The sequence below is a fragment of the Falco peregrinus genome, chromosome 2, assembly GCF_023634155.1.
Source record: "Falco peregrinus isolate bFalPer1 chromosome 2, bFalPer1.pri, whole genome shotgun sequence".
Taxonomy (NCBI): domain Eukaryota; kingdom Metazoa; phylum Chordata; class Aves; order Falconiformes; family Falconidae; genus Falco; species Falco peregrinus.
In genome coordinates, this window is record NC_073722.1 from 108684891 (window position 1) to 108712278 (window position 27388).

General features: G+C 37.0%; 1 protein-coding gene across 4 annotated transcripts in view; it reads right to left on the bottom strand.

The window, feature by feature from the left end:
* The window catches only part of NCOR1 (nuclear receptor corepressor 1), a 73779-nt gene that overhangs the window by 24099 nt on the left and 22292 nt on the right, over positions 1–27388 (bottom strand). For 3 of the 4 annotated variants that reach the window (XM_055795151.1, XM_055795150.1, XM_055795152.1), the window contains 17 exons: positions 26400–26513; positions 23807–23863; positions 23312–23364; positions 21405–21471; positions 20225–20397; positions 18111–18201; positions 17398–17576; positions 16871–16925; positions 15974–16075; positions 9281–9411; positions 8568–8785; positions 6813–6875; positions 6074–6213; positions 5206–5332; positions 3212–3767; positions 1099–1228; positions 596–791 (listed from right to left, as the gene is read on the bottom strand). In XM_055795151.1, coding sequence (XP_055651126.1) covers positions 596–791; positions 1099–1228; positions 3212–3767; positions 5206–5332; positions 6074–6213; positions 6813–6875; positions 8568–8785; positions 9281–9411; positions 15974–16075; positions 16871–16925; positions 17398–17576; positions 18111–18201; positions 20225–20397; positions 21405–21471; positions 23312–23364; positions 23807–23863; positions 26400–26513 — 2452 coding nt within the window. Of the gene's footprint in view, positions 1–595; positions 792–1098; positions 1229–3211; positions 3768–5205; positions 5333–6073; positions 6214–6812; positions 6876–8567; positions 8786–9280; positions 9412–12266; positions 12399–15973; positions 16076–16870; positions 16926–17397; positions 17577–18110; positions 18202–20224; positions 20398–21404; positions 21472–23311; positions 23365–23806; positions 23864–26399; positions 26514–27388 lie in introns of those variants that run through there. The other variant, XM_027791114.2, reaches the window with a different exon arrangement.

Consider the following 27388-nt stretch of genomic DNA (forward strand, 5'->3'; position numbering starts at 1 on the left):
ACACTAGAGCCACATTCAGTTCAGTTCAAACCCTGCCTCTAAGTATCCTCTCTATATACAAAAGCAACCAACCATCCTATTCCCATGGGAAAGAACTTTTCACACAGCCCTTCTGTGGACAGACAGGCTACGGTAGCAGAGTTTTACCAGACTTTTGTGCCCCACTCCAGGGCTCAATGTCCATGTACGTGCTCCAGTGCAGTAAAACATTCCTTTTAATTGCACCCACAGTTCTTTAGTAATTGTCTCCCATCTTCACCTTAAGCTCCTGAAAGGGGCCAGAACAGGCAGTTATCTGGGTCCTCCACCTGCACACCTTGCCTTTCTGAATCTCTCTCTGTTGGAACAACTCATTTTTTAATTTAACCCAAATGGAGCCAGTTTTTCCACCTTATCTAGAGGGGCTACAGGTAGTTCTCCAGCACTGTACCTGAAGCAGGATTTCTGTAGTAGCCAGGTTCCTTCAATCAAGTGCCTTCACCAGAAAGCTATAGGTAATTATTGGTACACTAAACTTTCATTCTTAAATGAGGCAGCAGAGTAACACATGGACATAAAATGTAGCTATTTCCACAACAGGTGTGAAAACACCTACCTTCCCACTCAACATTAGGGCTCTTGGAAGTGCCACAAGGGCTTACAGCACTTCGATACTCCATATCCAGCTGCTCTTGCCTCTGGCGTTGCTCTTCCAGCAGCGCTGACTCATGCATTGCTTTAATGTGCCGTTGATACAGCGCGTAACCACTCACTGGTGTTCCAACAGGAACAGTACAGGGACTGCAAGAAACCTACAAGGACAGAGAGGTATTAACAGTACATACATTAATACAGGTACTTACCAAACTAACTATCGTGCTCAATGCCTCCACTGCAGCAGCTGTAGTCTATATATGAGTGTTTCAAATGGTCCACACCTGTTTTGAAGCTATTACTTGTGTATTTATTTGTACTTAACTTACTTTCCCCCTCAAAAGCAGGCTAACAAAGCAAATCATGTACTACTACATTTGTTTCACAACCTTTTGCTGCTTTAGTATTGCGATTAGTTTTAGGGACAACATATACTCCTACAAATATCACTTAAATACCCCATACCATAGGTGGTATGACAGCAGCTCGGTGGTGAAGCTGTTGCAGATCCATCTGCCCTTGCTTTATCGTGGATGATACCAGTATTGACCCAGTGGGATTTAACAGTGAGGGCTTTGACTCCCTGCTGAAGATACTGGAAAAAGAGATAGAAAGAAGGGGAAAATATCACAAACAGACCAAGATTAAACATCTTAAAAATTTTACAGGCAAAAGTATGCCTTTTAACTTCAAAAACCCAACACATTTAACACACTGGACAAACAGCTGGAAAATCAGAACCATGTTATGTTTTGTCCCACAGCACAACTGGTAGAGTAGCCAACAGACGCTGTATTTTTATAAGAAAACAGAAATACCAAAAGAAGTGTTCAGAATCTCCCCTACCAGAAATTTATGTATGCACTTTCTATATGCACAGTACTATAACAATGCAACCGTCTTTATAGAAAATGCTTGGGGGGTGTGTGTGTGTGTGGGGAATAGATGGGAAGACCTGGATATATTTAGTCCACAGGAAAGAAATAATTAGTAATATACAATAGACTACTCTCACACGGAGGGCTAATATATTTGTGAAGTGGAAAGATGATGTCTGAAGAGGCAAGAGAGTGCAGAAACACTATCAACTGCACTCTTCCAAAGATCACATGCAGTACGATGACACTGGATACTTTTGACATTTAACATCTATCCTTGGTACTGTGTGTATATTAAGACCACTGAGAGGGAGGGGGCATTGGCTCCGATGCTGTACTGTGGTTACATAGAAATTGCACTAACAGAACACTAAAAAGACTTTGAATATTATCAGTGGTGTCAGCCATCCCCCAAAAGATAAATGGTTCCAAAGACATGCAGCATTGTCCGTTTAAAGCCCTGTATACTCATGTAGGTTATCCGCAGTGTTTACGGCTAAGTTCCCAGAACTAGGAAGTTTGCATGAACACACTGTACACTTCGGAGAAAGAGGTCATCCATTTCTCAGGACACTTGCCCGTTCATTTATGGACACTGACTGGTAAGAGAAATACTTCCACTACTCTATTATCAATAGCCTTCAAGAGATTCAGTTCTACTGGTTGATTCAATGACAGTAGTTGGGTACAGGACTCTAGAGGCTATACAAGCAAATAAACATGAAATGTTAAAAGGTAACTAAAATATCAACATTTTATGCCCTTAGATTTTTATTTTTTAAAAAACAAATTTTATCTCCTACTAGAAGATATATTCAAGCTATTTTCCCTGTCAAACTCAAGGAGTTTTGGATGCATTCTACTAAACTGAGCTATGAGAGCAAGAATCAATTAGAACAACTCCACCTCCAAATTTCTGTGCCTATATCCAAACAGTTTTTCACTAAAAGGAATTAAAACCCCACATTACCCAATCACAATATAAAAAGTATTCCAAACCTACTTCCGAACATGTAGATTTGTTCTTAAGTATTGTGTAAAAGTAACATATCAACAAAACCAAACCAAAGCAAAGAACTTCAGTACAGACCCAGTTACACGGTTGAGTTTCTTGGGTAGATGGGGGCATTTACAAAATTCCCCCCATTAAAAATCAGTGACCAACTAAAAAAATTTAAGTAAATAGCTGTGCATCAGAAAATCCTGCAGCAGCAAGATCTTCCCCTCCCCACCAGAAGTACCACAGAGCTACTTATCACAGAAAACCATGCCAGGAGCATCTTGAATCTTTTTTCTTGCTTTAGCCAATTTTCATTGTTTCAGTAAGCAGCTGTCCTTTCCAGGTAACTGTTTAACAGAATTCCCATGCTCTGAACAGAGCCCAAATGGCTCAGCTTCCCCTATTCTCTAGCTTTCTGGGTAGTTGTGCTAGTTTGCTACCTACCTAGTCAGTATATCACCACATAATTTTGCCTTATCTTGCGTTAGAAGACTCTTCTTTTGGCTTTTCATCAAAATTTTACATCAGCATTTCCCTCTGTTGCACTTCCAGAAAAGAATCTTTAAAAATTCTTTCCCTATTACAAACTCGTAACAAAAATGGTGCTATCAATGATAGGTTTTGGATCGCTGTTAAGTAAAACCACTTTTTAAACAACTTCTGAAAAGATGGCATTATTTCAACACTAAATTAAACTCACCCTTGTCTGTCAGGTTCTCCATCAACTTCCTCATCAGCACTACAGGTGGCACTCGAATCATTATCTGAATGGGATTCCTGTCTCGCTGTATTAACTGGTTGTGACAGACTGTAGTCCATTTCTTCTGGTTCGGACTTTTCCTTGGGTTTCTCCATCTCTCTCTCTTTGGTATCACTCTCTATTTTCACTTGAATATTCTCTGGTAGCCTCATTTCAGTCTCTACAGGTTCTACTTTGGTATGTACTGGAAGAGTAATCACAGGCTTAGCTTCAACTGGATGGCTTCTGTTGTCAACTTCCATAGGCTCTTCTGCCTCATTATTTATTTCTTCCTTAACCTGTGGCTCAGGGGTCTGACTTTCAGCTGTTGATACGCTTTGGGCTGTTAAGGAGGGAGATGTGCTGGTTGCAGGTTTAATGGTAGATTCTTGTTCTGCTGTCGCTTCAGTGGTTACTTTTGAAGCAGCGCTCTCAGACTGAGTTTCTTCACTTGGTTTAGCAGGTTCTGCTGGAGTTGGAGATGGAGCACTTTCTGTATCAGAACTGTTTTCAGCACCTGGGGAAAAAAAAAGTTTTGGCATAAAGGTTCAACATTAATAAAATCCAACCAGGCTTTGATGAACCGCTTCTTTAGAATAATCAAAGATGTGTCTGCTGTCCCAAAATGCAAGTCAACCACCCTCAAGAAATGACTCCCAAGGGGAGAGTAACCAAAAATCAGCAGATACAGGTTAAGGAGGGAGACTGCAATTACAGAAGTAAGGCTACTTAGCTAGCTCTGATCTTACAGCGCGTCAGCCAAGTAAACTCTTGTGCATGTGTCAGAGTTGGTACTTCCATATATGATGCCGCTTTATCACAAGACTAGAGTCAACACCCAGAGCAGCTAAAGGTGCAGCTTTAATTATTTAAATTAACTGGTTTTAGAGGCATCACTGGCAGAAGTGGCAAACCACTAATTTTACATGAAAATCAGTCACATTTTATACACATGCTGACTTCCAATTCTTGTTGTAAGTTAACAGTTCTAGTTTACCTCCTTTATGAATTATGGTTTTCTTGAAAATGTCATCTTTGCTCTGTGAAAGGTATAAATGGCATCAACAATTGGATTCCAATTATAGGTTTTTGTAGTAAAGATCCTTCCTCCTCTTTTTAGTCTAGTTCATGAACTCCATTATATTATAAATAGCTTATAGATAAATAAAAACATTATGAAAAACTATGGCAACACCTAGAACATAGATGTTATATTCAAATCTTATCTTCTGATAAGAGTCTTCATTCTTTACAATCACATAAACATTTTAACCATGTTTGTTAAATAAAAGGATGCAATAAGGATCCATCACTTTTAACCTACCCATCTGTATAACAAGTAATTTTGACTTATTATAGAAATGGACAATTTGCTGAATTATACACACACACACTCTGCAGCTTAAAAAAATACCAACAAGTAAAAACCAAAACCCCCAACACTTAGCCATGTTCTCTCATTCATCATTTATGAATTCTGTTGCTTATAACTCCAAAAAAGGCTGGCCAAGACTGGCTGATGCTGTGTGCCCAGAATTATTAGCAGTTGCAATCAACAAATAAAAACAAACAACCCCCCCAAAAAAAACCCAAACCAAACCACAAAAACCCACCAATTAACTTTGCCTGCCTGAAGCTTTACTGAGACTATCCACTAGCAAAGGTTACACAGCTTTGATTCAACTTGTTTCAACAGGTACAAATTTTTTTTATCAGGTACTGTTTACCCTCTAGATGATAGCATACTCAAAGCTTCTCAAAATATTAAGCAGTAACATCTTAAGGCTGCTCAATGCCAAAAAAGCTTTTTCCTCTCCAGCGAGTTCCAACTGCTAAAATCCAACTGAAACATAGGATTTGAGCCCTACATTATGTAGTGGAACACAACTTTCTGAGCATTTAATTGGCACAAAACATAGGTCCCTTTCTGTAACCTTCCTTCCCAGAAAAGTTACCTTCACTGTCTTCTGGATTCTCTTCTTCGTTAGATGCTTCAATGTCTTCATCCTCCTGAGCCGACACAGTCGAAGCTACACTCTCACACTGTGATACATCTCGCTCCTCACGGGGCCTTCGTGAAGACTGATAAAGACACGGCATTTACATTGTACTGAAAATTGGCAAGTATTATTTCCTTTTACATGCATTCTCATTTATTAATCTGAGGTTGAAATGAAAGACAGAGAATCTCTATTTAGTACAGATTCACTCACAAGGGGGTACACTTTTTCAGCTTCAGGCCAGCTTTTGCTGCTCCTGATCAAAAATAAGTTTGGGAACAAACCACCCTCTCAAGGTATGGTTAGGGGACAACAGAGCCACCGTAGCAAACAGAGATACTGATGCTCTTCACTTCAGTGACAGAAGACTAGCTTAACACCATAGTTTAGAGGACTCAAACACTCAGGATTCTACTTTAGATGCCCCAAAACTTTCAGTTCCTGGTCTTCTACCAATTCTCTTGCTTCATTTTGTAAGGTTAGTGTTTATTGTGTTTCAAGGTAACTATTCTACAGCAATAACCTGAACTTCTACAGCTGCTGGTGTGCTGATGAGGAATGTGGTTTTCAGAGCACTAAAGCATTCTTCAGGCTTGAGTGTTCTGGTAGAAAATTTTCTATTGCATTTTAAAGCAATAAGCAATTAGTATCACCAGTCAGTGAGCATCAGCTGCCTTTTCTAGGAGATTTATGACACACCACAAAAACAAGTAGAAAAGGAAACAAGTGGTGATTGCAAAGCACTCTTAGTGAAGCATGATGTATTACTTTAGAAAGATGCCAAGTTTTCTGCTACAAAATATTAAATGCCCACTGCACTTACCTTCTGTTTGTGCTGTTGGAGGAGGCTGTCCAGATTGTGTCTCCTTTTATAGTTGAAGTAGAAGTTCTTACACTGAGCTTCACTTTTTGTCCCAACCATTTTTGCAATTGCTGCCCAGTTTCGTCCATGTTCCACTAGGCCTGTTCAAACATACAAAACCCAATATTTGCTACATTAAATAATTCAGCTATCGAAACCCAAATAAATGGAACAACAATGCCTATGCAAAGGTAAGGTGCAGAAGTACTGCTGCCCTTAAGCTATGACCGCGTACTTGGTAACTACTTACGGGGCAAAAAAAAGCTGTGTCAACTTGAATGTCTGCTTATGAAGCCTTCAAACTTAACCCTTTGCCGTTGCTAATACACAATACCTCTTCTAAAATATTGATTTTATGCATAAAATTTACAGATAAAAGTATCTGCCAAATGAACAGACAAGTTATAAACTACATTAGCTTCTTTATGTAAAGCATGTCTTATACAAAAGGAATTTTTTAATTTTTATAAGTTACTTTAGTAGCCCATATGAAAAAAGCCAATGTAAGTCTTAAAAAACTGATCCTGTCGTTAGATGTTTGCTTTTTTTAAAAAAAAAAAAACAAACAACCAACAGCAAGCTTCAGATTATCCATTCAGCACAGTGTTGCAAAAAAATCACAGCACTTTTATTTACAAAATGATAATAATTTACTGAATACAAGTATTCAGAAGTAAGTCCAAAGCTTTACAAGGTTTACCTTTCTTAGCAACTTCCATTTCTTCTTCTGTCCAGCGGGATGTCTCCACAGGCTCTGCAGAAGCTGAAAGAGAAACAAAGACACTAGTCAGAAAAAAAGAGCAGGCTTCACTATTATGGCACCAATCATGCATCCCATAGTTAACTAATCTATTTACACATTAGTGCTTGTTCACGTCACTTGGAAAAGCTGCTCTTGTCAGTGGGGAGTAGTCAATCTCCATTAACCAAGTTAGGGATATAGTAGGAACCACCACAATCTCAGCAAACTGCCTACAAAACTATGATTAATTATCTGTCAAGGAAGACTTGTAAGTAACTTGGGCATATATATCATTAAAATTTTATTTAAACTGTCAATAATTACCATCAACTACTAAAAGCGGCAATCCAACATGCTATAAGCTACTTCCATCTTACTTCACTGACTGCTGTGGAAAGAACTAAAATGGTTATTTATTGGTTAGTGGGTATGAAGAAATCTACTATTGTATTCACCGAGTCTCCTACTGGACAAACAGAAAAATAAAAAGTAAAAACAAGCAGGAAACTAAGTATGATCAAATGCAAAACACTTCTCATTCACATCTCTGCATTTGATATAATTCTGTTTAAATTTCTGAATGGCATTAAGCTTCAACAGCCTCCATTTCCTTTTCGTAATATTGACCATTATGCACAGCATACAACACGGACCCTTCAACAGCTGCCATTAAGAAATAATAAAAGTAAGACATTATAAATTATCTGATCCACTGAAAAACTATTTTAGATTTTCCAGAAAAGCCTGCAAAAATGGTTTGGAAAAAGACACCCCAAATAACAGAAACAAAAGCAAAACCCATTACTGTCTTAGTCTAGCTGCTGACAAAAACCCACCATATCAACTGAGCAAGAATGTCTATCACAGTGTCTGATGTTTACAGTTAAACAAGAACTAATTTGCCCACTTACTCTGTTCTTTAGGATATGGAGAATATCTGAGCAAAAAAAAAAAGAGTTGTTACAAGCTCTAGAATAGCAGCTGCCTGTAACTAGCTAGGAGCAACAAACTTTTGCCACAGCAAAGCACTGCAAGAAAAAAAAAATAACCACCAAAAAAAACCCCACACCCTGCCGTGCCATCCTGGATAATTATTTACTAGGCACAAGGTACTCTGCTAGTATTTCTGCACCACCACAAATCATGTCAGCCTTTTTAGAAATGCAGTGAGAGACAGCATAGTCTTTTTTAACCATACATACCAAGAAAGTAACATTTTATTTTAAGTAAGTCTCTTGCCATCTAATGCAGAAACAACAAAAACAACTTGCTAGGATCCATTTCAGATTATGAAACTCCCTAAAGTACTCAAATATCAGGCCTACTTATTCAACAATATCCTGTGAGCTACAGCCTGTAAGTCTATCTGTGTCAAAGGCATTTGGACCTCTACAGATCCATCATTAACCCTGCAAAGAGAGAAAATGGAATTATCACAGAAAGGCTGAACTGCCTTTTTTTTTTCCCTCCACATGGTTCTAACAGAGTCATATGATTACACAGATACTATTCATGCATTTACACTCGTGAAGTTTAACAGTACCACACAGTCACAAAATTAAGTAGGCCTAAGAATAAAGATGTAATACTAAATAGGAAAAAAAAAAAAAAAAAGAAAAAAAAAAGTGCACTGCATGCACAGAAAACAGCCTTATGTCAGTGAAGAGCTTGACAACCAGATGGGTTCCCGAGCGTCCTATAAACGCTACTCACAAGGTTCTGGTGGGGGTGGAATAGGCGGTGGTGGTTCTTCAGTGGCTGCAGCTGCAGCAGCATTTGCTTGTGCAGCTTCATTTGTCATTGATCTGGTGATTCTGCCCTTACGACGACCTTGACTATTGGCTGTTTTTCGGCCCCTAGGAGTGGCCTGCTCCCTTTCCTCTGTTTCCTCTGGTGCAACTTCGGTTTTGTCCTTTTCTTTGGTATTCTCTCTGGGAGTAGTTAAAATATAATTCAGTCACATTCAGATAGCCATTATGGGCAGATATTCCTGATATCAATGTCAAAAAAACCCCAAAACCCAACAAACTATAAAACAAAACTCCACAAACCCAAAAGACTCCTTTAGTGAAACTGAATTCACTTACTGTAAAATTGAGAGTTGCTAGAGAATAACAAAGATACATGATATTATCAAACAAAATACAAATGCTGTGATAGAACATGAGAAAAGCCCAAACCAAAAAGACAGAAAAATTATTGTGAGCATAAAAATAATCCCACGGCTTTTTTCACCTGTCTGGTTAGTTCAACAAAACAGAGGAATCCGTATGTCCAAAAAAATTGTTTAATGCACAAAATCTAACCTAAATACGAACAGTTTTCAGCCCAGACTTCACTGTCAGGCTAATGCAAATCCTGTTCTGATCTGTGCAAAAAACCTGCAATCTAGGGTGAATAAATGCATTTTCAGTACATATACTTACTTAGATTCCTCCTTCTCATCCTTTTCCTCTTCATCTTTCTTTTCCTCCTCTTTTTTCTCTGCTTTTTCTGCTTTTTCTTCTTCTACTTTCTCTTCTACCTTTTCTTCTTGAGAAGGACGAGCAATTTGTTGCTGAAATGAAATGGGATTTACATATCACAACTTCATCACACAAGGGTGCAGCAACTTGTACTCAGAGCACTGCAAACACTGACCCTGCCTTACCTCCTGCTTGGTGGTATTTTAAGTTACAGTTACTGCACACCGGTCAACATAACAGCAAAATGCCTCTGCCAGAAACTGTAACACCTATCTGCACCCTGAAACATAACAAATGTGAAGGACCAGACAAGGGCTCCCAGCCTTCAGAAGTCCCCTTTGCCACAGAACGTGCAGTTTCTATATATTAGCTGTATATCCTTAGTATTTCTCAGTTTATTTTCTTTTACATTTCTTCCAGTCAGATGCCCCACTCAGATATGGTATTTTGTCTTATAAATTCCGCTGAGGTACAGGCTTCTTTTGTAGCGTGAGCACAGGGCTGATAATGTACACCTACGTGTGTCAACAAATACACGTGCTATCGTACGCTTCACTAAAATGAAAAGCGATGTTTTAGAAGTGCTTGGAGAGGGCTGGCCAACATTTTGTGTAGTAATGGTGTTGCTCCTCTCAAATTTTATTTTTAACGATGTCCATTTTAAAACAGTGGAACATGATAGCTTACAACTTGGAAGCAGATCTTGTAGCATGAAAATTATGACCAACTCTAAGTCACCTTCTCAAAACTGTCGTAACAAATATAATTGTTCAAAAGATTGGGTCAAGAATTTTAGACTTATCTTTCCAGCGCATTTACAGAAGGAAAACTACAGCCTAGAATTTTTATGGGTTGTTTGGTTTTTTTCCAACTATAGTCTTTTGTAGTCTTTATTGTGATAACTTGCAAGCACATTAAGCACTGACAAAGCAATGACTATTACAAGTTATTATCCTAAGGAAACAGTACAAAACACTACGCATTACCCGTTAAGGGACTCTCACTCCTTATCTTTCAAAGCAATCCAGATAACTACCAGTGCAATGGTATCTCATATTAGAAAGCACATAAATTTTACTTAAACTTTCCAGAAGACACAATCTGCTTCAAACAGGAATTAATGGAAGAAATTTCTATTACTTAATGTGATCACATAAAATTACCAGCATGGTCCCTTACAGATGCTAAAAAAACCCCAAACCAAACCAAACATGTAAATTTAGAAAAATTTGTAGCATTGTTTTTGCTATTCGTTATGACATGCACACAAAAACCCCCTAGCCTTGACATTCCTCAACTTCGCTGCTAGAAGTGATCTAACCTTATACAAGGCAAATATCCTGTGCCATTGTAAGAAAGCATTAGAAAAATGACACTGCTCATACAGGGGGGCAGGGGGTAAAGTATTAGGAAAGATCTATCAAATGTCGCTACTGAAATAATTTCCTTAAGTTTTAGTGCTGTTATCCTCCCTAAATATAGTCAGGAGCCTAAATATTGCTTTTTGCCACCTACAATTATATATCTGCACATGCCCAAAATACCTTACTTTCCAACACTGCCGCCCTTCTATGTTCATAGCTCACCAGCAAATTCCTTCCTCTCCAGGCTAAAATATCAAGCAGTAGTTGGCTGCCACTAAATAATCCACGCAACCCACTCCCCAAAATCCCAGAAGCCTTACATGAAGCAACCGGCAAATGAATGAACTCTCTGGATGGGCCTCAAAAGCCAGCAACCCACATCAATCACCTAGAGCATTATCCATACTGCCCGTTCATGCTGAACAGTATCAGTAACAAGGTGATTTTCCCAAGCGCCATGAAAAAATCCAAGCCTTCTGTACGAGGCACCACAACAAGAATGAGAAAAGAAAGCCTGAGGCTGCAAGTGAGGTTATAGCAGGCGGGACTCCAGTTAAAGCTGAGGGGAGAGGGAAGAGGAAGAAAGAGCTCTCTTCCTCCTTGCGGAAAATATGGAAGTTTATTTAAAATGCGTGATTACAGTTTAAATTCTGTCTTAAATCTGTTTTCATAAGAAACTACGGAACGTAAGAGAGGGTGTGGAGTCAGACATGGCCACACAGAGGGAACCAGTCACAGGAGTTTACGCTGAAGGGGCTTGAACGTGTTAAGCAAACCACCTCCATCAGTCGTCACTCGAGTCACCCCTTCAGAAGAACTGCAACACCCAGAGGCTCCCCGCTCAAATTTGGTGTGTGCAGAACCGGCCTGTTCCTTGCTGGGCATTAGATGCTGCAAGCCAACTTCAAAAAGCAAAATACATGTAATATTCATATAAAGAACCTTTCAAACCAATACCCAAAGTACACTTGGCAATTCATGGAAAGCCAAGGACAGAGAACTACAAGATTGCTGTTTTAGGGCTTCATTAACTCGGATTTTACAGTCCACTGAAAATTTCCTCAAAATAGGCTTTTTTTTTTTTCCCCCACAGAGGAGCCAACCTTCCTGTAAGTGTAGCAGCAGGTGTCACTGTTTCACTAACAAAACTGGGGCTCGAAATTATCACAAGAAGGACTTGTTTTTGACATTTTAATAATGTGAACTGGAGCAGAAATGCCAAACACTAACCACTATCATCTTGCTGCAAATTATTAGCACTTAAGATGCTGGCATTGATTATGCAAAACCTTCCTTCAAGCGAGATGTCAGAGACATGCTAAGATAAATTATTTCCATCGTGCTAAACAGATGGCCTCAAAATCAGGGCGTTAAAAACTGCATTTTCAGAAGGAAAAAATAAAAATTAAAAAAATAGATCCGTATTTTACATATAATTATTTACAAAACAGTCACTGAAAATCCTCTGTTCCTTTTGCCTTGCTAACTTAACATCACACTACGTAAATAACAGGGTTCTCTATTCCACAGTGAATTTATTTAACATGCATAAGCAATAGGTCAAGTGTAGGTTAAACACAAACCTTAAAACAGTTGAAGCCTCCGTCAGCGACGTACCTGCACATTCATCTGTTGATTAAAACTTTTACTATCCAGACAAGGGGGACGGGCTTTAACTCGGGGTACAACTCAAAAGGACAAAACCCACACCGGCACCGACATCACACAGCTCTTTAACAGAGGCTGCCTGACCCAGCAACGTGTTTATTCCAGGAAACTGTGTCATTCTGCCACCTAAGCTGCCTAGAGCAGAGTTGCCCATCTCACATACAACCTTCTAATCTCACCGGTGTCACCAGAGGTAATCCCCACCAAGCTCGGCTTGATTGGCCGTCACAGACATACAGCAAATTTCTGTCTAGTCAGATCACCGGACTGTACCACCTGCTGCAAAGGCACACGGCTCCATCCACAGACACGTGGATGTGCTGACCGGGCAGCCAGACCACAGCAACACCCCTCTTGCTGACTACCGCTTTGCTACCAAATTTCAATGGAAAACTTTACTTGGAAAGAACCTCTTTGCAGTGAGATTTTTAAGGAATTCTCTGTAATCAATGCAAAAGCATCATAGAGCCATGCCTTCTTCCAATACTATGGTAAAAACTTGCTCTTCATTTGAAAAGTCACATTTCTTTTAAGACACACTTGCTTACTTGCCTCTATCAGCATTCTGGAATGGTTTAAGTAGCATTTTTACAAAAAGTCCTTTCTAGACCTATTAGAGGACAACAATGTATCAGAATTTAATAAGCCTTATCTCCTAACTTGACATGCCTTAATCTAGCATTCAGCTTTGCTAAAGTAAAAGCCCCCACGCTGAAACTTGAGTCAAATTGTACTCACTACATTCTCTGAAGGATCTCAACATCATCACCATGATTAATATCTTCTCCACTGCAATATTCCAATTGCTTGCCTTCTAATTTACAAAAATATATGAACTATTATTAAGAGTTTAAGCTGAAGCACCTGTTATTGGCATAAGCACATCTCTGAGCACATCATAAATCTCACACGACTTGTGTTTGCCAGTCAGCAAGGAAGTTTCAGGTTTCTGCTCAGAGATATGAAAAATATCAGCTTCACACAAAGCTGGGGCATGGGAGGGAGAAGGGAGATGAGCTGCACTCTGCAACCGTAAGATAAAAGTTCTGGCAAGCAAGGCAGTTCAACGCTCTCAGGTTTTTTTACTAGCTGTTCTACATGTTGCTAATTAATCATTACTAAAATTAAGAAATATAAAAATTATTTTTGGTATCATGTATTTCCTTACTACAGCATTACTGAAGACGTAAACTACAACACTTCTGAATTTAAACTTCCAGAAGTGGTTAAAATTTCCCATTTAGAATGTTTATAGAGTATTTCCTCGAGTTTGCAAGTACATCTCAACCTTCTTCAGATCTATAAAGTCTGACACTTATCTGCATCCTTAACAAAGCACACATTAAGCAGTTGCCCAAAGTTCAGTGACCTGCTACAGTACTTAACGTGGATCAACAACTAGCAATTAAGACATACAACTCTGCTAAAATTCAAAAGAGCAAGTAATTTGAGTTGAACAAACAACGACAGCAGCTTCAGTGTTCCAACTCACATATTTAGTTATTCACACATATCAGTATTCACAGGAGCAGTTCCTACGACAGGCAGAGCACCTTGGGTTTCCTTTTATAGTGAACTAAGTTTACAAATCTATGCCCTTGGGTACAGAGCTGTAATAAAAATATTTCTATTTATATATGCATTATCCAAGGAAAACAAACAATTTACGGATTGAGAAATCCATCCAAATTTTGAACTCCACCGGTTCCAATATTCTAAACTTTAACAATAGACATTTAAATACACAGTTATGATCTGCATATCTCAAAACTTAGTTATATTGCATTACAGCTTGAGCCAGTTCTGCCTCCTCACCCCTCATAACAGCTGCAGAAGAACAGCATATGGCAAAGATAGCACTCAACGTGTATGCTTACTGTGATCACACCAAGCTCATTTTATAACAGAATATGAAAGTAAGCCACTTAAAACAGCAGCATTATCTGTGTTTAGCGTCCACAGCGATTGTCTCCATTTTGGACAATCTCATTTATTTCTATCTTCTTTGTATTCCATGCATCCATACTTTAATGGCAATCAAACACCATCACTGGGCACATGACAATGTATTTTTCCTATTAAAAAGCATTATTAGGCTTAGAAAGCCTAACAGAAGCTCTGGCAAAATACAGGTTATTTCCAGTATTTTCTCCCATCACAGTAGTTCACTATTAGTCACAGTAGAAGCTCTAACTAAATCTTGTGCATAATGACAATGACCTTATCCCAAGCGATCCATAATTTGTGCAGTACAGACAAGTCTTCTGTGGTAGGACCTCTTCTCTTAGAGGACCAGACCATAATTTATACAACAGCAGCATAGAAGCACACAATATGATGATCTAGCGAACAGGACCAACTTACAAACTGAAACAGTTTGCAGCAATTTTATATTAAAAATACATTTACTGGGACTCTCAGAAAACTTACATTAATTTAAAAGGGGATTCAAATATCCTGAAGTGTGATATTTATATAATTTGCTGTTTTGCAGTTCAGTACAGATTTGTACTGAATACCTCAAAGTCTCCACAATTTTCTCTTTAGCATTGCTGCTGAAATATGACTAAATCCAATAACCCACAACTCTTCAGATTTTAAGGTCTGCGTATTTGAAAGGACTCTCCTGCCTCCATCAAGCTTCAGTTCTAACAGAGCGCTGGGTATTTCTTCAGCACATCGTATCTATACTGGTTTCCAGCTGTTAAATTCATTTTAAGGATGCAAACTCAAGATACCTGGCAGGCTTTGTTGTTATATCTAGTACTATGTCCATATACTTTTATTTCATATATGACCTTCTTTCCTAACCTGTCACTGACACATCTTTCATCCTATTTGCAGTATTTCCTAAGTACTTGATAGATGCAAGGGGAAATCAGAATGGGAAGAGTAGGGAACGTGTTCAGTGAACACACAGCACTCCTCTTACTTTCTTAAAAATAAAAAATCCAAAAATTTCTTAATGTTATTTTTTTGTTTGTTTTCCAATATCCACATTAAACCTGGTACACCAGCAAATATATTTATATGCTTTTTTTGTCCATAATACACTGTTTTTTCCCCTCCAAAGGCTTCCAAAACTTCCAAAGAAATACCTCCTGAATCAGCAGAAGTTTTATTTGCATGCATTAAATTGGTCTCTTTCTTCTTACTATAAAGTTCCAGTTTGACTTTGAGCCTGACCACCAAATAAAGATCACTATTAATTTCTGCTTTTTGACAAACACTAACATTATGAAGTGATTATATATATTTTCCACTGCAAGTCACATGCTAAATCTAGTTTCTGTTGACTCCAACATAGGATTTAATGATGGATTCAACTTCAATGTCTTATGGCAGGATCCTCAAATAAAATGAACTGTCATATCAAAAAAGAAGTCAGAAATGTGCAAAGGAAGATAATACTCCACAGAATTAAAAACAAACTGAAAGAACACCCTTTGAGGTCAGGTTTATTTAAATTTAAAATGGTTCAAAATGCAGTAAAGGAAAAAAATATTTTTCCTTTTCCCACTTCCTCATGCATATAACATACTTGCTATACTGGATAGTAAGACAGTTGTAAATATGAAACAATAAAATAGCAATATCCAAGTGATGAATGCATTTAAGATACCTGGTTTCTTCCTCTGCGTTTACCATAATTCCTTCGCACAAGGGCTTTATAATTTTCATTTTTCTTGGTCAAATAATAATATAATACACAGTCAGGAACATTCTAAAGTGAAAAAGCAAAAAAAATATTTAGGTTTTACTCCTATTAAAAAATATGGGTTTAGTATTTAATTTCTCTCAACACTTAAACTATTCAGCCCCTAGACTAAAATAAAACTCTATTAGATTTGTTTGCTCAGCAGGGAAGTGAATTCACACACAAATATAACAATGTAACTAAGCGTAAAATTATAGTGTTTAACACAAGCCTCATGTATTTATAATATCCCTCTGCTACTTCAGTCTGTGTAATTTAATCTATACTAGACAATTTGCAAGTTTGAAGGCTTGTTTATCGTAACAGCTGTATGTATTCAAGATTCTGTTGTCTTAACAAATCCTAATTCTGTTACTTCTTACATCAGTTCTGCACAATCATTTCTAGAGACTACAATTAGTTCTAGAGACTAATTCAGCCAGCAGTAGAATCCCACTGACTTGAGAGGTGGTGGCAAGATTTCTTACAATAGAACAGTGGCTCAGCAGAGCCAATTATGTCCTTATCTAAACAGTGAGATAGTTAAGCTTACCTGCTTCAAAAAGAAAATAAGATCAAAACTAAATGAAGTGCCATTTTCTTTTATTTTTGTCGATAGCAATTTCACTATTTCACTAACTTTTGTTAGATGTCTGCATGCACTGATTGCGTTACTGATCAAGTCCTGTCAAAGCAGTAATTGGGGGTTTTTTTGGACTTAAAATTTTTCCAGGAAGAGAAAATGATGCTGGGATAAATGACTTACATTTGGAAAGTCAGGGATCCCACCCTAGGCTCTACTTATATTAAAAAAGGTCTTACCTTTCGTTCCAGGTAGGAAGCAATTAGACCAAAGTTCTTGGGATGTTGGACAAACCTTTTATAAATCAGAAATTATTTAAGTTTAACAACATAATTCATGATCATATAAGCAAAGCAGTCTTCCAAACAATCTGTTCCATCAGCAAGCCTTTGATTTACACAACTGAAATCAAAGAAGCCCAGTTTTCAAATTGTGCAAATTTAGAACTAAGCACTTAAAATTAGCTATTAGCTGACATAATGAGATCATATACCTACTCTTCCCATTTTAATGTTATCACAGAACTATATCACTTTTGAGAGAAGTTCTTATCTAAGGACTAAATGCATGTGAGCCCACTCAGACAAAAAAATAAGTGGAGAAGCCTAAAACTTTTGCCACGGTTCCTTCATTCCACTAAGAACATTATCAAATATTACTGCACAAAAGCTTCAGCATTCTTGATTTAACTGACATTTACTGTGGGGTTAGGTATTTAACTGCCATTTGCAATGTAATAAAAATAAAAGATAAGAAAGCCCATTACTTTTCCTTAAAAATCTCTTTCTCATGGTCGGTCCAGACATTCATGAACTGTCTGTCTTTATAAACTTTCATGGGATCCTCCATCAGACCATTCATATTAATAAACTTGACTCGTCTTTGTTCTGCATCAAACATCATGGGAGGAATGACAGAGAGCTGACGCATTTGTTTTTCATTATTCTACAGACAAAAAATAAAAGGAAAAGGAAAGAATTCAAAAAGTTGATACTAATGTTTACAGTTCTTGAATTATACAACTCTTTAAAGCTCCACCACAGTATACATTCACAGTTTGAAATTTCTTTTTGTCCGCTTCTAAACTCTTCTAGAAGTTGTCACTATCCCAACAAACATTTACACAGTCAGCTTAAGGAAACAGTGTCACAAATGAAAAACTAAAACGGCACAGGGTTTTAGAAAGGAAGAGTTTTCACATGTTTGTTAGAGCTGTAAAAAACTATGTTGTAGCAAGCCTGCAAGGAACACCGACACATGAGAAAAATCTAGGACCGATGCAATTAGGAAGCATAACACTTAAAAGTATTTGTAAGACCTGTTTCAAGCCAAATTTCATGCATATTCTCTCAAACCAGTCCCAAAATGTTTCTCTTATCAAAAAAACCCAAACCCTTTGAAAGAGACCTTTCACTGCCAATAAAAATATATTGAGTCACTTGCTGTGCTTCTATAGCAAAGTAAAGACAACAGCCTCACCTCCTGCTCAGAAAGTCCATCAATGATTTCAGAAATCTCATGTTCACTTCTAGCAATAGTTGCTGAAAGTCCAGCCCCTCTTTGACCAACTCTAAAATTAGGGGAAACAGAGGTAGTAAGGATAAAATGGAAAACAGCTGTATTTTCAGACTTTGTACACAACAATGACAACCTTCAAAATTCCTCAAAAGAACTGTTACCAGTCTCACAGATCAGTTAGGGCTGTTTTTTTCTTAAGCAGTCTCAGAGTACAGACTCTGTTCGCGCACTGCAATTTCAAACAACTGCTCAGTTTCACAGGTGAATTTGCAAAGCTCAGCAAGAAGGGCACGCTCGAGTCAACAGCAAAAAAGGATTGTTACCACTGATTCCATTGCAAGTAGTTGCCTTAGATACATTAATACGCTTCTGTGGAGCATGAAAAATGTTCAGTGGCACAAAACCCATCACCTTAATTACTACAACTGATACACCGTGGCTTTTTTTTTTTTAAAAAAAAAAAGAAAAAAGGAATACTAAATTTTTCTTTCATCGTTTTGGCCAAGTTACTAATACAGCACTAAGACTCGTTACAACAAGGGAAAATTTTCAACTTTTGAATTCATGGGGAGAGCTGTAGTTTGGAAGAATTTTTCAGCTTGCGATTATTACACTTAAGAATGTCATAATAATACATTACAGCATGTGGATCAAAAAGCATTTCAGAGAGAAAAATCACTGATAATTAGACAGACAAAATATCCTCATTTGTTCAAAGATTTTACCAAACTAATCAATTTGCACAAAATCTGTCAAAAAAAACTCCTTAGTATTTATGCAGCAATAGTGTTACAAGCAGAGCTATAGACAAATACGCCATTACATTAGAGAACATGAATATAATGTAAAGAGATGGCCCCCTTCCCAAGTAGTTTGCAATTAGAAAGATTGAATATATTCTTAAAGTAAAAGCTTCTCATAGACAAGAGTGCTGTTTCCATTCTAACAGTTTTTCTTTCTTTATTCCACAAAGCCAGATCTTGCAGCCTCCAAGACGTACTGCAAACTATCTGCTTTTCCTATGTTTTATGAAGTAAGGTGATTTAGACAGATGGTTAGAAGAAATAATGAGATGAAATCTTTATGGGTCTTGAACTCTCAAAGGTGTATTAAAATGATTCAAAACATTAGATAAACAGATTTCAACACAACTGAATCAAACTTGACCTAATTCTAATTTAAAACGCTACCTACAGTACTGTACATAAAGTGAACTCTCAACTGAATTGTGCTTCGTTCCTTTTAAGACTTTTTGTATAATTTCCATTTAACAAATGCCTGACAGATTAAAATTAAATAGCAGGGAGTTAATTGTCATAGCTTGCATACATCAAAAAACAAAAATGTCTAGAATCAAATTACACAGCAAGTACAACAAAAGATCACTCAAATTGTTAATTAAAGAAGTCAAATGATTTTTGAGTGTGTAGGCTAATGATTATAGGGAACATGAAACAAAGAAGCGACACCAGTGATAGAAAAATACTAAGTACAAGTTAGGCTGTAGGACCAAACCAAACAGGCTCGCATGAGGCTGACGCTCCAGTTATCTTAAGTCCAACTCCACAAACCCCTTTATGCATTTGAGCAGCTTTAACTCATATGGTCTCATCGAGCACCACAACCTAATGAGTCTTTGCTAATTAGCCCTTTTCCTGTATTTCTTTTGGAAAAATAAGGGGTTTGATGGCAGATCTGAAGAGAGGGATAGGAAAGGGACAATTTGGACACATTAAGGCAGCCCAAGAGGACACCAAACTGACGAGGCTAGCACTGCTGACAAAGCTGGTGGGGAGGACAGGAGAGGATGAGACTTAAGACAGTGGATATACAAAGATAATCATGAAGATCCTTAGGATGTGAAGTGAAACTTGACCAAAATGCCATGAAACACAGCAAATAAATGAAAGAACATCTTACTTGATACTGTATGATACTCTAAAATACTGGTTTTTAAGGAATAAAATGATGAACACAAAACTTAACCATTAAGCTGAACCAATTTTATTATTAATTCTTAAAACTGAAGTACTAAGAGATATTTTGTAGGAAATATTTCAAATCCATGGTAATACCTTTGGAATCGTTCTTGCTGTTCTCTTTGCTTCCGGATTTCTGGAAATTGTTTTTCATAGTACTCTCTTGTTTTGCTCTCCTTAGCTTTCCTGCGTGGATTATTTTCTATCCTGTCAACTTTTTTCTCCCATGCCTCCATCAGCTGATCATAACGTTGACAGATTTTCTGTTCCTGTTAAATTCCAAAAGTAAACCTTGAACTAAACAAAAATACACTAAGTGATCAGTATGCATAACACGAGTAGGCTCCCAGAACGAACAAACATATTTTTCCTGCTCTAGTGGCTTCCATTTTGAAGATGACATTACACAATTTTCAGCAGAGAGGTGAGGAAATGGATATGAAAATGCAGATTTTGCATATTACACACTATTTCTTTGCTTTACACATCACAATGGTATTCAATAACAGCTATTACTGCCTTCCAGAAATTGCACATCTTCTGGTACCAGGCTTTTAGTTAGTGGATTTTTTTAATATTTTATTTAAAATTTTTAATTAACAGAAGGGGGCTGGAATCACTGCAGTATATCCTCAATGTGGGTGATATGTAGGGAGCTGCTCCTACATGAAAAAAACTAGGATCATAAGAAGAAAAACACTTAATTGCATTTTCATAGCGGAATCTTCTAATTTGATGTATAACCCTTTGCTATTCTTAATAATAAAAACGATCTTTCAGACACCACCCAGAAGGGCCTCTTGACTTTGTATGCCACTTGCTACAACAGCATGCAAGAGAAAGCATTAAGTCAATTAATACTGGTATCCAACATGTGTGAGTTAGATTAAAAGTGCTGTCAGACTTCAAAAATCAGAGATCTGCCCCATTTTCTTTCAGATACTACAGCTGCTATACAAGAAAAGAAGTTCAGAGAGGTCAGGCATGACAGTTAAAGATTTCACTGGGTGTCTTCCACTCATACTCTTTAAGAAGAGAAAAGGAAAGGAAAGAAAAAAAAGCTTTTCCCGTATTGTACTTTAGATGGTTTTCAGTCAAATAATCAACAGACCAGTTATAAACCCGCAGCTTATTTTCTAGTAAAGCAACTGAATTTTAGCTTAAGATCTTATTTTTCTAATCAATAGGATTTACACAACACATTTGGGAATGTAACTCAAGGATCCAGACAGAACACCAAACACGTGCTCTCTTTACAAAAACATGGCAGTATTACCCGTTGTTTTCTTGCATGGTTTCTTCTTTTAAAGAACAGTATTAACTTCTTCCTCATCACTTGGTTTCTGGAAAACAAAATTAGGGGGAAAAAACACCAAGCAACAACAAAAAAAAAACTACGTAAGAATCAAGCACTTCAAAATTACTCAGCAAAGCCCATATAGATCCTAGATGACAGATCATTATTATGAAAAATATTTTTGGTGTAGAAAATAGAGGGGAAATTTCTGATGAAACAATCATCTAACTAATACTGTATTTTAGAAGAGAGAATATTCTTGAAGATGGCTGGAACAAGCAATTGAGACACAGAAGCTTACAATTTCAAGTTACGTGCTCTCCTTTGGAATCAGACAATATGCTAAAATGAGTAAATTTGGCTTAAGATATTATGCTGGAGTGGGGTGGGGGGGAATCTTTGTAATTCAATCCTAAAGTTAAGACTTTTACAATGTATTACTCAAAAAAAAAATCAGTATTTTGGAACTGCTAAGAGAAGATTTTAAAGGACAGCCATCTGTAGGATTTTTTCTGTACTTAGAAAATATTATAAAATGCTAGCAAAAGTTATAGCACTTCATAATATGCATGTAATTCATTATGCATTTCTTCACACCTGAAACCAACAATTCATTTCTTCCTTTATAAAAACTGGTAGTACAGAAAATGGTTATGAATAAACAAATCCTATGAAAAGACTAATGTTCTTCAAGAAATTTGAAGTGGGATAATCATGCCACAGCAGTAAAGTTTGTCTAAACGCCACCAATATTTGAGTTGCAAAGTGAGACATGAAAGTAAATTTTTTTTTTTCCCCAGTTACTGTGCCAGAGAAGCCATGAAAAGGCCTTGGTCTTCATAGTTACAATAGAGTGGGATTTCCTCAAAGAAGATTTGCAAGAAATATGCACTTTTGTGACCATTGAAATTCAGCCATTACTTTCACTAGTAGCAATACATGTTTTCAAAACAAGCTGATACTTGTTGCAATGGAGTGATCACTATTTTGGTATTTTATAGCATTGCTACACAGTGAAATCAATATTGATTTGACATACATAGGTAAAAAGGAAGATTTTGTTCTACGTTATGAATGACATTTTGTAGAGAAGTTCAGCATCATCTTTGCAGAACTGAGATGTTCAAAGCAACTGGATGAAACAAACACCATGAAGAAGGTCTCTTTTATGGACATTTGAGTACAAATAAGCTCAATTAAGCACATTTTTAAATTAATCTATTAAAACTACGTTTGTATTTATAAACAATATTTACTGCAGTAAACTAAAAAACCACAGCTCATACAAATTCAAGAAACAAGTTCTATATGAAAAACAAAAAAATTACTTTCCTCAAAAACCACGTTTCTTTCAGAAGACAAGCAGTTTATTTCAAATAATTGAATTTGGTTTGCCCTAAATAACAGGTAAGTGTAGCATGCAGTAACTCTGCTCATAGCCACGACAGAAAATGATTACATGGTTAAGACATAATAAAAATAAAATAAATTAAAAAAAATAATCAGGACTCCTCCTAAGGTTTATTGACAGTGGTAACTTTTGAAACTCTTCTTTGAACGGTACTTTCAGGGAAAGTTGACTAGATATATCCATGTCAGATCTGGTATTTTAGACTCTGAAAAACACTAGCATTACCAACTTCAGTTTTATATTTATCTTTAAGTTCAGATTAAAAGTGACAGTTTCTTTCTGCCTTCAATACATGTAACTCCTGCTTTTCAGCACTGTTCTACAACATAGATATCCAAAAGTTACATGGACTGGAAGCTTTTAATTATGGATAAAGTACACACACTATTTGGAAATCACAGCAATGAAAAATTCGAGCAAATGTTTAAGTCTAGCTGCCCTAAATGGCACCGTGACAAGATATTAAAGCACTTACGTTTTGATGTTTTCATGGTAGACCTTTGTGTCTGATGGTTGGTTGTAAAGTGGCTACAATTTTGGATTAGAAATGTATGCTTAGTACTTTTCAATGCATGTAATTCTAAAAGTATATGCAATATATTTAACAATATCTTAGTATTCTGCCAACAGTGCACTCAACCTGAGATGCAGCAGTCTGAAGGGACTAGAAGATATTCAACACAAAGCATAGATTTCATTACTTAGAATTAGGTTATAACTACTTATGTACAACAGTATTTCATTTTTTTCATATTTCAAACTCTTCTCTCAATTAGCTTCAAATCGATTTTAAAAATTACACTTATGTGGCCAATCAGTTCACTAAAGCCCCAATTCACCAGTGCATTTAAACACCCACTTTTATACATAAACAGAACTACATCTGTTTACCACAGCAGATTTACAGCAACTGGCAACACAGAAAACTGAACAAAAGACAGACAAACAAACAAAAACCCCCACAACTTACCAGTTCAACTTTTGGGCCAAGACCTTCAAAAATCTTGTGAGCTTCTTCTGCTTTTTTCTGCAAGAAAGATTTTTTTTTAAAATATATAGTCTAAGTAAATCACCTGAAGTTAGCATCAAAAGTGCATCTGAGCTTTTTCACTTATGCTAGCTGCTAAACCCCTGTCTGACCATACTATATCCTTCTTAACCTACTTCTGCAGTGCTGCCTCAGAAAATCAAGAAACTCATACTTGAATTGTTCAGTTACTACTCTGATCTCCGTGTTTGGAAGCTGGTAGAGCATAAACGCAGAAACCGATTTCTGCAATTCAAAAAGAACATACATTTAACAAATAACATAGCAAATCAATATTAAGAGGAAAAAAGGTGTCCAGTAAAATGAAGTATAGCTAGCATCAAAAAAATGGAAATAAGAGACTAAAATTGTCCAGTTGCCAAGTGTGGGAGTGTGAATCCATGTGTACATACACACACAGAGAGAAATATGTCAAAGGTCCTACTTCCCTCACACTAGGCAAAGACCCTGAAATAATTCTGACCCTAAAGGAGGCAGCACTGAGTAAGACAGTTGGCTTTCACAATCTCATTTCAAGCCTGTACAATCTTCCAAAGCTCTTTGTCAACAGCCAGGCTATCTGAAATGACCTTCAAATTTCCTTCCTCCCCCCCCAGCAGTTATATGTGCTAGCCCTCAGATATCTGCAAAGAAAAATATAGGAGAAAATAATCCATAAAGCAGTTACTATTCAAAAGTGTCCTGCTAAGTTCTAACCTCTTTCCATATAATTGCAATCTTGAGAAATTCTTTGGAACTCACAGCTGCACAAAATAATTATATATCAAGGAAATATTATAGTACTACCCTGGAAGAATGTTTTTTCTGGTCTCAAAACATTTAAAATTGAACTCTAGCCCTATTACTTTTAATATTCAACTACTGATGGAATTTGGTTAAAGTAATTATCCTAAACTGCATGGTTTGAAGATGAAAGCTGCCAAGGGGATTGTCCTCTTGCACAACTGAAGAAGAAAAGATACCAAACAAGCACTATGTACACAAATGGCTTAACAGATCTTAAATAAACCTTTAAATAAGACAGTGAGTAGTGACACGTGCTATTTGTATTAAGCCCCATCAACTCTGCCATTCTGCAGTACATGTAATTCCTGACACGAGAACTCAAACCAAGTGCTAAATGGATTCACAAATGCATTAAGCTTAATAATTGCCTTTGGATATAGAATACTATATCAACAGCTACACAGACAGAAGCTAATAGATAACTATACACTGACACAGGCAACATAAAAATGGGTTTCCACATCTACTGACACATACACGATGTGGGGAATGCAACAGCAAGTTAAAAACTCTGCTGTAAAACCCACATGTAACCAGTTAGCAGAGAAAGTTGCACAGCAGCCCACTAAGGTGTCTTCAAACTCACAGTTTTGCCTACTACCCAACATGCAACTCAGCTTGTCTTGTTAGGTGATTGTATGAGTTTTATAATTTTTATTACATTATAGCATGAAAGAGATTTAAAGCAGTAAAACTGGTTTGTAACCAGAAGTAAACATATTGCTGTACATTGGCTACAACAGTTTTTATAACATAATAATTGCCCTACTGTCCTGTATTAAGTAAATACATCAAATTTCACAGACAACTGGGGGAAGGGGAGAACAGGCTGCATGGAACACTTGAGACAAAGTTCCACTGTATAAAAAAATCTAGTATTGTGTTGCAGGTTTTTACCACCTCAAATTTTCAAAAATAGACTATTGTAACAGAAGTTAGCTGTTTCTCTAACCTACAAAATAGAATCGGGAAATTAAACAAACATAAGCCTCTCACAAAAGACCATAATACTCTCAAAACCAGCAGATATCCAACATCCTAATCTCAAACTACCAGGAAAAAAAAAAAAAAAAAGGCAGGAAGCAGAGGAAGCAGTTTGCTACTTCTGGCAATATTACTGTGCGCCTGTACTTTTCTCATGACTTATGCAATGCAAGCTCACAATTCACCAATATACTACTTCTTCATATCTGTTCATTTATCTAGATCTTAAGAGCCAGAAGTCAGAGTTTAAAAAGAAAGCACAGAATCTTACAACATAGGCAGTTTTTCCCCTTCAGTTAATTTAAATGTTGGGTCTTCAGCCAAGCTTGTCAGTATTTATGTAAGGAAAAGAGAATACAAGATAAATTTCTGTGGCTTTTTTTTTAATTTATCTATCTACACGCATACAAATATCTGTCTATATATACATACGTGTGTGTGCGCCTCTCTGTGTGTTTATACATATCTATATCTAAACATCTCAACAAAAGGGTCTAGGGATGAGAGACATAGATGTGCTTCCCTAGACGGCTTACAAGGTAGAAGGATCCTGTGATCAAGAATAAAAATGTCATGCAAGCATCTTTCATTTAAATAAGTAAATGAGTATTAAAAGAGGGATAAAAAGGGCAGATCAATAAAACAGCAGAAGCAAAAACCGACCCACAGAAGTTAAGACACAATGAGTTTTAGCACATTGGGTCAGATTCACAGCTACACTCAGTCAACTGAAAAGCACGCTTACCCGATTTTCATCGTAAATAATTTGGACAATACTGCGGTGTTTCTGTTCCACTGGAGGAGGGGAGACAGGCCGCTCTGGCTCTGGAGGCTTAGCAGCTTCTTCTTCAAGTTGTTGCTAAGAGACGAAAGAAAGAAAATCAGCCATCCGCACCATGTTACCCTTACCAGTAATTAGTCACCAGAGATAAAATATGCATCTGATCAACAGTTAGCACTGCCTGTTATTTCTCCTTTTAACTGACAAGGAATGAATGAAATGGTTTTAATGCCAATAGGGACGATAACAAGACTATTTTTTGTACTATTGGTAAACCAAATTAACTGTTTAAAAAAGACTTGTTTCAGCTTGACATGTAAAGTGACTTTTCAATTTATCACTATGTAACTTTAAACAAAAATATTAACTTCAGAGAAAGTTACTCCAAACCTGCCTTCTCACAGAGGAAGTTGCCTTTCTATTGTAGATATTCAAGTGTCATTATTACTACTACTATCTCATTGTTTACAAAGTACAAAAGTCCTTCTAACACTCCACAGAGAACATAATTCTAAACATACTTCACAGCAGAAATAAACCACTCCACATGCATTGAAGTTCCAAGATTGTTAAAATACCAAACAAGCAAAAAATACCAACAGCAAAAAAAAACCAACCCTGTAATGTTTTCCTAGCTACTACACTGCTGCACTACACACTCTCACATCAAATAAATCTGGTTCAGTGACACCTTCCTTTTTTAATTGTCAATATCCTTCATCCATGCCTGCCACAAACATGCAACAAAGAACTACTGACACTAGGGATCCATCCCATCTTACAGTACTGGATAGAACATGCTACATTTCTGCATAAGAATTCAAAGTGTAAAATTTTTGCAGAATGACTTAATAAGCAGGCTCAATTATTGCAGGCAATGACAACTTTGTAATTTTTAAGAAGTCAAATCATAGTAAAAATGTGCACAAATGAACCTTCATAGATAGTATGCA